Source organism: Daucus carota, chromosome 6, assembly GCF_001625215.2.
Source record: "Daucus carota subsp. sativus chromosome 6, DH1 v3.0, whole genome shotgun sequence".
Lineage (NCBI taxonomy): Eukaryota > Viridiplantae > Streptophyta > Magnoliopsida > Apiales > Apiaceae > Daucus > Daucus carota.
Genome location: NC_030386.2, coordinates 14,244,927 through 14,256,389, shown reverse-complemented (window position 1 = coordinate 14,256,389; position 11,463 = coordinate 14,244,927). Strand labels below are relative to the sequence as shown.

Genomic DNA, 11,463 nt, shown 5'->3' with positions numbered 1-11,463 from the left:
GGGTTTTGGGTTTTCGGAGCTTTAAGGAGAGGCACACCTTGGGAGATCGAAGGCCACACTTCGTCCAAGGAGAATCAAGGAATACAGTAGAAGACGTGGATTTGAATCGCTTGCGCCGTAGCGATTAAGGTTAATATTCTGTTCGAACTTTTAATTAATATCATAAAACGCAGGGCCAAGGTCCGATTGTTCCTACATCAGCAACACCAAGAAGTTTGCTGAATTTATACGAAGACAAAGTTAAAGGGCCTAGACTTAAGAGCTGTATTAAAACATATAATGCTATGCTTAACTTTTCCTCAATTGGTGGCAAGATAGACAACTCAATCAACAGAGGTAGAGGTCGAAAGGTCTTCAGGATGACTGGGATCAATCATCACAAAATGGGTAGTCTTCTACCTAAGCATGGCGATGTTCCAAAATTTTGTCAGTTGTATATTTACGATACTGAAAATGAAATCAAGAATAGATTGTGGTCGATCAACGTATAGGATTCTGATAAGATAGATCCATCTATTCTCGAAGCATTGATAAAAATGTTGGATGAAAACAACCACCTGGTTAAAAAGTTCAGAATGGCACATGATCGTTTCAGGGATGACAATATTGTTGATTTAAAGATTGTGATGAAAGTGTCAAGAGCAACGTCTGGCCGTGAGAATCATTTGATGCCATCGAATGAGATTGCAGTAATAATGGTTGGCGATGATGATCCTAAATGTGAGGATCGGGACATTGTTGTGTCGAGTAAATCTGATGGCCTTAAACGCATCACCACGTTGCACCCATTAATGATGGCTTTGCAATATCCATTGTTATTTCCCCGTGGCGAGGATGGTTTTCACAAAGAACTGAAGTATATTGTGACCCCAGACAGTCGTAAAAAAAAATGTGAAAAGGTCACGATGAGAGAGTATTATTCTCATACGCTCATGGTCCGATTAGAACAAGGTAATATAATTATCATATAATATTTTGGTTGTCTATATGTTTTATGTTCCTTAACGATTTGTTTTTGCAATGAATGATAGGTCAAACACTTCGTCTTGGTGGCAGATTGTATCATCAGTTCATTGTAGATGCATTCTCCGCTGTTGAACAATCAAGGTTATGGTATATTAGGAAAAATCAAAAAAGTTGAGGGCAGAATTGTACCGCAATCTATGTGATGTGGTATACAGCACTGATGCTCCTGATGCATCTAATGTTGGCCAAGGATTTATTCTACCATCCTCCTTTGTTGGATTCGCCAGATACATGCAACAAAATATTCAAGATTCACTGGCTGTGTGCAGGAAGATTGGTTATCCTGATTTATTTCTTACTATGACATGTAATCCTTATTGGGATGAAATAATGCAAATGATGTCTCTCTTACCATCCTGTAGATCAGAGGATTGCCCAGATATAATTTCTAGGGTCTTCAAGCTAAAACTTGATCAACTATATGATGACATCAAAAATAAAAACCGTTTCGGGAAGTGCTTGTCAGGTAAAGTCTTGCTAATACAGACTATTGAGTTAATTGTTATAGAAGACTGATTGTTTGTAGTGATTTTAGAAAATATATTTACACTTCATCTTTGTATATCACAGTCTTTTTTAATTTTTTGTTAGTTATGTACGTGGTAGAATATCAGAAGCGTGGTTTGCCACATGCTCACATGTTGATATGGCTCGAAAGCAATGCCAAGATAAATCTTAACAAAAACATTGATTCCTTTGTTTCCGCTGAGATACCAGATGGGGAACATGATCATAATGGCTATGCTGCTGTAAAACAGTATATGATGCACGGACCTTGTGGCGCTGATAATGAAAATTCTCCGTGTATGAAGGAAGGCAAATGTACACGTGGACTTCCCAAGGCGTAAGTTTTACATATAACTAATTATATGTAATTTCGTATATAGATTTATTGTTTTACAGTTTAGTAGGACTGATGACATTATAATTGGTGCTTTTTGTAATCTGTCCAGGTACTGTTCGAATACAATGTTTGACGAGTTTGGCTTTCCCATTTATAAACATCGTAAAACAATGCATACTGTTCATGTCAGAAAAGCCGACCTTGATAACCGTTGGGTTGTCCCTTATAACAGAGATTCGATTGTTCAGTACCAATGTCATATAAATCTTGAAATCTGCAACCATGGTCGTTGTATAAAATATCTTTTCAAGTACTGTCTGAAAGGCCTTGATCGTGCCACGGTTATGGTACAAGGGAAGAATAATGTTTGTGATCAATCTGACAAGGCCAGGAATGAAATCAAGATGTATCTAGATGGAAGGTATGAATATGTGAATGCAACTGTACAAGTGAATTTTTTTTTGTGTTTCCGAATAAATTCCGATTGTAGGTATGTATGTGGAGCAGAGGCGGCTCACCGTATATTTGGATTTGATATACATCATCGTAGCATATCTGTTGAACGTCTGTCGTTTCACTTTCCAAATGAGAAGTATGTGACTTTTAAAAACAATGATAATCTGGAAAATGCCTGTAAAAGGGCGTCTTACAAAGACAGCAAGCTTGAAGCCTTTTTTAAACTATGTCGTGAAAATGCATTTGCTAGACAGTACAGCTATCAAGAAATACCAGAGCATTTTGTGTGGGACTCAGGTCAGAGTGTTTGGAGATTAAGGAAAAAGGGCCAAAAGGTCGGACGATTGAATTCATCTCTCTATACTGCTGGAGAATTGTGGTATCTTCGTATGTTACTATGTGGTGTTGCTGGTCCCAGGTCGTTTGAAGAACTAAAAACGTTTGAAGGTAGAACTTATGGAACTTTCCAAGAAGCTTGTGGAGCCATGGGTTTACTCACCAATGATAATGAGTGGCATGAAGCAATACTCGAAAATGTTGATAGTGCTATGCCACATCAGTTACGAGCCCTGTTTGTCCATATTATTGTCAATTGCCAGGTTAGTGATGTGTTGAGGCTTTGGAACAGCCACTGGAGAACAATGTCGGATGATATTTTTGCCAAGCGCTGAAAGATAACTCGCAGAAAAAATCTTATACTGACTGATTATGAATTGGAAAATTACACACTTGCTCGTATGTACCATGCTATTTTTCCTGAATCTCCATATTGTGTATGTAGAGTTATAGTACTCATAGTTGTTAACTTCTTATAACTTAATGTAATAATTTATCCACCGTCTCATAGATTGAATTTTTGTTAAATTCTATTGGGAGGTCATTGAGGAATTATCCAACCATTTGTATGCCAGCCGAGAAGTACTTGGACAGGTCTGAAAACAAGTTGGTGTTGGAAGAAACAAGCTATCCTGTAGATGAAATGATCAGACAAAATGAAGAATATGTCCGTCAACTAAACAGTGAACAGAAAAAGGTGTATGATAATGTGATTGATAGTGTAAAAAAAGATGCTGGAGGCTTCTTTTTTGTTTATGGTAGTGGAGGATGTGGGAAAACATTTTTATGGAAAACCATAATAACCAAGCTTCGATCTGAAAGAAAAATTGTTTTGCCCGTTGCATCTTCTGGAATTGCAGCTACATTGTTGCCAGGTGGTCGCACTGCTCACTCAAGGTTCAAGATACCATTAAAACTGGATGAGGAATCATCGTGCTCGATTCCTCATAATTTTGATATTGCCGAACTCATTAAGAAGACAAGTCTTATTATTTGGGATGAGGCTCCAATGTAGAACAAGCTTGCTTTTGAATGCTTAGATCGTACACTGCGTGATATAATGAAATCTGTCAGTCCTGATAGATATGACAAACTCTTTGGTGGCGTAACTGTCTTACATGGTGGTGACTTCCACCAGATCTTGCCTGTTATACGCAAAGGCTCAAGAGCAGAGATAATAGCAGCGTCTATTTTTCGATCGCACCTATGGTCCGACTGTCATTTATTTATTCTTCAGGAGAACATGAGATTACGTAGAGGAAAGAATGCTGCTGAGCAACGTCGAATAAAGGAATTCACCAAGTGGGTACTTGATGTAGGAGATGGCATAATTCCACACCTGGATGGAGGATTTAGTGAAGATGTGACCGCGACTGTACAGATTCCATCCGAGTACTGTATTCAATCTGAGTCATCTGATGTCAATGTCCTGATTGATATGGTGTTTCCTGATTTGCAGCAGCGTTTTACTAATGTTGATTATTTGCGCGAACGAGCCATTCTCACTCCGACGAATAAAGTTGTGGACCATCTTAACAATCTTATTCTTGATAAGATAGGTGGTGAATCACACATGTATCATAGTGCTGATTGAGTTCAATGCCCAGTTGGATGTCACGAGAATTTAACTTCTGCCTTTCCTGTTGAATACCTTAATTCATTCAAGCTTCCCGGTATGCCTCCGCACAAGCTCATCCTCAAAGAAGGTGTTGTTGTGATGTTATTGAGAAACCTTAATCAAACTGTTGGCCTTTGCAATGGTACACGTCTGATTGTAAGAAAATGTTTAAAACATACAGTAATTTGTGATATAGTTGGTGGTAGTCATGCCGGAGACAGACATCTTATTCCCCGAATTGAGATATCCTTCTGATAGAAGTCTGCCGTTCAACCTGGTATGTTTGCAGTATTCAATCCAAGTGTGTTTTGCCATGACCATTAACAAGGCTCAGGGCCAATCTTTAGATCGTGTTGGTTTGTATTTACCAGAGCCCGTCTTCTGTCACGGTCAGCTGTATGTTGCGGTGAGTCGTGTTACATCCCCTGAAGGGCTTATCTGTTTCATTGAAAAGCCGGAAGGAGGAACAGGCAGTCTCACAAGTAATATTGTTTATGAAGAGATTTTTTATGACCTGGTTCTAGATGTTTAATGACATGTAATTAAATAGTTGTAGTTTGGTCTACTTGCAAACATATTATACAGTTCATTGTTTGAAACAGTTTGATATTACCGAGTTTATTTTTTTCTACTGTTCTGATGTTAATCGGATTAATGTATTTTTACCACGAGAATTTGGAATTTAGGATTCAAACTCGAAAGCTAAGTAAATGTGTGTATAAATTAGATTTAGGTGCGTACAGCTGTGAAGGAGATGTTATCATTTTTTTGTGATAACGTTACTGATTGAGGAAGATATATATTTTGTAAGATATCACACCTCATATATTGTTATCATATTCGAAGAGTTGTTAAGATTGATATCAATCTTCAGGAGAAAATCGTGCATTTTAGGTAAAGATGGGAACGATGTGATAGCATTGTGACGTCAACATTCAATACAGATGCTTAAATGTTGAATTTTTCTTGATTATTTAAGATATTCTCCTTTATTAACCTCATCCTGTGTATGATATAAGACTGACCTCTGGAACATACATTCGACACAAATCTTTTGAGCATAAACATTGTTATACATTTGCATCTTATGGAAATGTTCAACTTGCTGTCAACCCTTAACACCATAAGAACTGATTGGAGAATCCGAGTCCGAGTAGCAAGGATTTGGCCCAGGATATCAACAGAAGGGAATGTAACAGGTTATAACCTAATCATGATCGACAACCAGGTTGTATTCTAAATCGTGTACAATAATTTTTTTTATTTCTTCCATTTCCTGAGCACCTGCCGTAGATTAGAGTACACTAAATATACTTATTTGTTTTGTGCATCAGAGTACTGATGTCCATGCATATGTCAAGGCTGAGATATAATACCAGTTCCCTAATCACATCAGTGTAGGAAACATATATGAAGTTTCAACCTTTTATGTTAGGACTGCATTTGGTAGATTCAGGCCAAGTCGATCTGCAGTCTCCGTCGTCTTCTGTATGCAGACTACTGTCAGCCGCTCTAGCGAGGCATATTGTGATATACCGAGGTACAAATTTGAATTTGCGCAGATGGACGAGATAATCCAGCGTGCCGAGGAGTACAATAGCGAACAGACGTTTGCACTTGGTAACCTTATTGTAGCTCGACAAATTTGCATTTGTCGTGACATAATGTCTAAACTGTGATCAATATAATTGCAGATGTTATAGGAGTTGTCGAGAATATTCAACCTCTGCAGATTGTCAACACACCCCGCGGGACTGTTCGTTTGATTAGAATTATTCTTGGCGATGGGTTGTATGTATTCTTACCCTATTCATGTTTACGCTGTAACATATGCTTCGCACTATTACAGACATAGTTTGATCTAACAACTTAAATTACCTACTATATGTGTTTACAAGTCAATCAATAAGTATTCATCTTTGGGGAGATATCACAAATGATGTGCTTCCTATACACCACGATGTGTTGGAACGACCAGTCATATTGATCCTGTCAAGTGTTATTGTTCGGAATCACTCAGGTTAGAGAATGCTCCGTCGAAATTTGTCCATAAGTATTTCGTTACTCAAAATTTCTGTTGGCCAATTAGCTATGAAAAAATTTGTATGGTTGCAGGGAATGTTGTACTCATGAATATTCCTGCCACGAGTGTCTATACACATCTTGGAGTCCAAGCCGTATTTAACATGAGAGAGAGGTATTGCTGTAATTTTAATACTGTCTACATGTTCATAAACTAAGATACATATTTTATGGTGTTTTAAAATTTGTCTGGATGGCAGGTTGGACCGTGATGGATATGAGGACATGCTCGATGTTTAGAATTGCTGGTGTTTGCATATCTAAAGACTATATTTATGTGGTTCATCTTAAACATTTCTAGAAAGCAAGTGGTTTTATTTTGGTCAAACTCCTTTTTATGCCTTGGTATTGTTAAAGGACAAAGTTGAATTTTTCATATTATTAGTTTTTTTTATCTACTTGTTATCAAAGTTCTATGCGTGGCTATTTTTTAAATATCTATGCTGTAAATTCATGTCTTAGTTATTTTCATTTAAAATACGGTACATTAAAAAATTATAACTTAAAAAAGGTATATATTTGAATAACCGAAAAAATCAAATTGTTTTAGTGCTCTCCTTTATTTAAAAGCATCGTCAACAATATGAAATCGGAAAACAATTATTTTCATACTAACTATCAAGTCTCAAGATTTAAAAGAAGGACAAAATTAGGGACCAGTTAGATGGATTTTCTATTTTGTCTCAAAGACCATATTGGACAAAGAATATTAAAATTTTATTGGTTGTTAGATTATTTTCTCCATGTATCATATCAAAAGTGTTCCAAAAGTACAATTAAAATGTACTGAACCAAAGATACAAGTATTTATACTTGCATTATGGTGTAAAACTGAATTAAGCACCTTTTGTTAAATTTATATTAATTATCACATTTAATATTTTAAGTAAATATCATAATTAAGTCCAGAATAAATGCAAAATTGAAACTTTTCCATGTCCACTATTCCATAGTTGTAATATTTGAAATGGTGAGAAGTATAAGTAATTACAAATTATCATAACTTTTTCAAGACAAATGTCTTGAATTGAATTTCAGAAGACATCTAGCAGCTAATAACCCAATAAATTCATTTGGATAAAATACAATACGTTAAAAAATTAGAACTTAAAAAACATATATATTACTATGACATTAACATTCCATTTGTTCTACTCTATTTAAAAGCGTCTTCAGGAAAAGGAAAATGGAGAATAGTTATTTTCATATTAAGTACTATCAACTCCAAAAATTTAAATAGAGGACAAAAAATTTAAATAGAGGACAAAATTATGCACCAGTTAGATGGATCTTATATATGTCTCAAAGGCCATATTTGACAAAGAATATAAAAATTTATTGGTTGTTAAATTATTTAAATAAAGTATTTATACGTACATTATGGCACGAAGAATGTTTAAGCACCTTTTGTTAAATTTATATTAATTAACATATTTAATAATTTAAGTAAATATCATAATCAAGTCCAGAATAAATGCAAAATTGAAATTTTTCCATGTCCACTATTTCATATTTACTTGATTTACAATGTTGAGAAGTAAAGGTAATTGCAAATTGTGGTAAGTTTTTCAAGACAAATGGCATGAATTGAATTTCAAAAAACATCTAGCAGCTAATAAACCAATAAACACTTAGTAAATACTTATTCTCGGCATTTATTCCGAATTAGTTATCAGATGATATTACACATTTATATTCAGCTAAATTAGACTCTGGCAATTAGTTGGATATTATTTGGCAAATAATAAAAAATTTAATATTTGAATAAATATTATATCTTCTGTATAAAATTTGTAATTTCGTCGTTTAATATGTGCAGAAATTTTGCTACATGCGTGTTGAGATCAATTAACTAATCTAGAATACGTTACATTTTTTTTGTCAACTTCAAACATTATAGTTTTTTCGAATTATCATTTTCTCAAATCTAATATTTCTCAGTTATTATTTTTATGCGAGAGACTGTATGCATACTTTGCTTCCGCTATGATATGGTGTTACAATATTTAAATGCATGGTTAATATGTTTATTTTAAACATCGTATAATATATTAAAAATATATGAATCCTAATTACGACGAAAAACGAAAGATTAAACCAGTACATGTGTTTCACCAAGCATCTATTCCCGGACATTCCCTGAAATAAAAGTAGATTTGATTATAATTGACTTGCCCACACATACTATTTATATATCTACTTTCCTTTGGTACCTAGGACTGTAAATAAATGTTTTATTTTAAATTCACACACAAATCACTCTAATTGATGATATGTGATAAGCAGTTAATAAGGAATAGATGTGTAGATAGACAGGTATCCACGTCTATCTTAACTGCAGCTGTTAAGTTGTGATTTCGTGGGTGCATTGTGATGTGTCTTGATTGACGCGTACAAATCTTGACAGACAGCTACATATTGGCACAGCATATGTGCTACTCTTCATCCTTGGTTATTTCTAAAGCCACGAACATACCACAAAGGCAGGTCCTTACATGATAGTGATCTTTTGTTACAATATCAGATTCCCGGCCGTTTCATATTTTGTTATTGACGATATATTTTGTTTTCAGTTGTTGCTCATATTCAGAAGATGTCTGGTCGAGGGAAATATGATTCGCTCGACTCTCTAGATGACAACAAGTATGAATGGAAGATTAGGGTGAGAGTTATACGTATTTGGGATAGCTACAGCAACAAGGGTCAAAAAGAATTCTAGGGTCGTAACATGCTTCTCCTTGATGACGAGGTACGTATAGCTGAATTGTAGAGTTATCTGAAGTCCCCAATACAATTGTTCAGCATAAATTTAAAGTGTATATTTACCATGCTCTTACATGGTTATTAAATTTATTTGTAGCATCAAAGAATGCATGTATTCATATGGCCAAATTACCTGGACGATTTCAAGAACAAGTTTGTGGAGGGAAACGTATACTTTATAAGAAATTTCTCAGTCAAGAATTATCGCAAGGAGTCCATGCGTTGCACTAGATATGACAAACATATATGGCTTTCAAACTATACCAAAGTGTTTCTAGTGGAAGACGAACAGAAGATGGAAAGAGCGATACAGCCTGTTGAATTTGATTTCTTTGATATCGCTGATATTGGAGAATTAGTCAAGCAGGAAGATAATAACTTCCTCATTTGTATGTTTGTATTCGGAAATAATTCAACACATTCTTTGTCGTTATTGTTTTAACCAGCTGACATAATTTTCTATTTTTACCTATAGATGTCATAGGAATTTTGATTAGAAGGTTCAAGAATCAGAGAGAAATTGAACAGTGTTCTTTTAGGTTCACTATAACAAATGGAAGGTAATTGTTTAAATTAGAGAACATTAAGATGTTGGTGAGATCCTTGGTAACTTCTGATGCATGGTTGTTATTTTATTTATACGAGTACCATACACATGTTAGAAATCAATATGTTGTCTCCTTCTTATATATGCAGCACAAGCATTAAATGTTGCTTTTGGGATGACATGGCTGAAAAGGTTTTAGCTGCTTTAGAGAACGAAAATGAGACACCATTGATTGTTATCATTGCAAGTTGTAAGCATAATGAGTACAAAGGTGTGAAAATCTAATAACTATATAAGTCAACTTAATGGGTGAATGTATCATACTACAGGACTTTATGTCTGTCTCATTTCTTATTTGTTTCAGAGGAGCCTTATGTGTCCAATGTTGCTGCCACTCGGTTCTACATCAACCACAACCATCGTAGTGTGCTTCAAATGAAGCAACGGCAAGATATAAGTCATCTGCATTCTATTTTATAGTTTATATTCTCTACCCGTATATTAATTTTGATTATCGTTGATTTTTTGTTTCAATAGAGCAAGTATGCCAGATTTCACCTATATGCCAGTAATTCGTGCTGAACCCCCTAAAACCCAGATAATGACCGTTGCTCAAATTCGTAAACTCGATTCTAAATTCAACATGGTATGCTTGGGACACGTGTACTTTGTTATGGACATTTTAGTGTGCTCCAACAAATTATGTTTAACTATTAATTATCTCATTTCACACGAATTAGTCATTTGTCAAGTTACTGTCAGGAGTGTTGAAGAAACAAAACTTTGGTACTTTGAAGCCTGTAGCAGCTGCAGTAAGGAAATTGAGGTGGTAAATGGGAAATACAGGTGCGAAGAATGTAAAAGAAATATCCCATTTCCGGAAAAAAGGTTAATATTATTTCAGATGCTCTTCAAGTTCCATCAATGTCTTCGGCTGTTTACTGACACGCTGTCCAAATTTATATGTTATGGTAACTTGATTCTTTTGTGTTTTAAATAGGTTTAGAATTTGCTTAATTGCTGAAGATTTATCAGGAGCAGCTGCCTTTGTGGTCGTCGATCCAGAGGTTGAAAACATGATTGGAAAGTCAGTGTTCGATGTTCTTATTGATCAGTCTCAGGTAGAGCAATAACGACTACTGTTTTGGAATTTTTGTATCCACTTATCGTTTTTAAATCTCTACTTTAAATTTATATAATTATGTTTTACAGGAGAAACAAGTGTCCGGATTTTCATCTGTTCTCAAGTTGTTTGAAGGGAATCAATATACCTTTACAATTCGACTCAATGGTGACAACCTGGATATGGCATCCAACACATATCTTGTTGCTGATATTTCTAAAGGTTATGAAATAATGGACAACAGTGGTGCAGACGAAGACGCTTTTAGTACAGGTCCAATGAATGTTCAAGTAAGTTTTTATTTGTAAATGAAATATAAATTTTGACCCACCATTATTTTGTTATGATATGTATGTTGTCTCCTTCGTGATTTTTACAGTATTCTGATTCTGCTTCGATATCCATCGCTGATTTTAAGACACCGGACACGGAGAAATCAACCAACACTAACCGTCTGAAACGACTCAGTGGTGATGATATTGTGTTAATTGCAAACCTGTCTGACGACAATGATCTTGCTGCTGAAGGTGTGAAGGAGAAAGAATCTGTCACCGTCAAACATGTCAAAAAGGAGAAGGTTAGTATTCTCATGACTGTTATTATTATTGTTGTCAGATTTGTTGTATTTACTAAGATGTAGTCATGAATTTTCCTCCACAGGTTTAAGA

General features: G+C 35.1%; 2 protein-coding genes across 2 annotated transcripts; both read left to right on the top strand.

Moving 5' to 3' along the window:
- Positions 1 to 575: 575 nt before the first annotated feature.
- Positions 576 to 3,677, top strand: LOC108225899 (uncharacterized). Its single transcript, XM_017400854.2, has 7 exons — positions 576 to 951; positions 1,032 to 1,113; positions 1,182 to 1,492; positions 1,618 to 1,870; positions 1,980 to 2,291; positions 2,361 to 2,925; positions 3,174 to 3,677. Exons 1-7 carry the CDS (start codon positions 576 to 578, stop codon positions 3,675 to 3,677), a joined length of 2,403 nt encoding a protein of 800 aa, XP_017256343.1.
- A 45-nt stretch (positions 3,678 to 3,722) lies between these two features.
- LOC108225898 (uncharacterized) lies at positions 3,723 to 4,256 on the top strand. Its single transcript, XM_017400853.1, has one exon. The coding sequence runs from the start codon at positions 3,723 to 3,725 to the stop codon at positions 4,254 to 4,256; it is 534 nt and encodes a 177-aa protein (XP_017256342.1).
- The last annotated feature ends 7,207 nt before the right edge of the window (positions 4,257 to 11,463 follow it).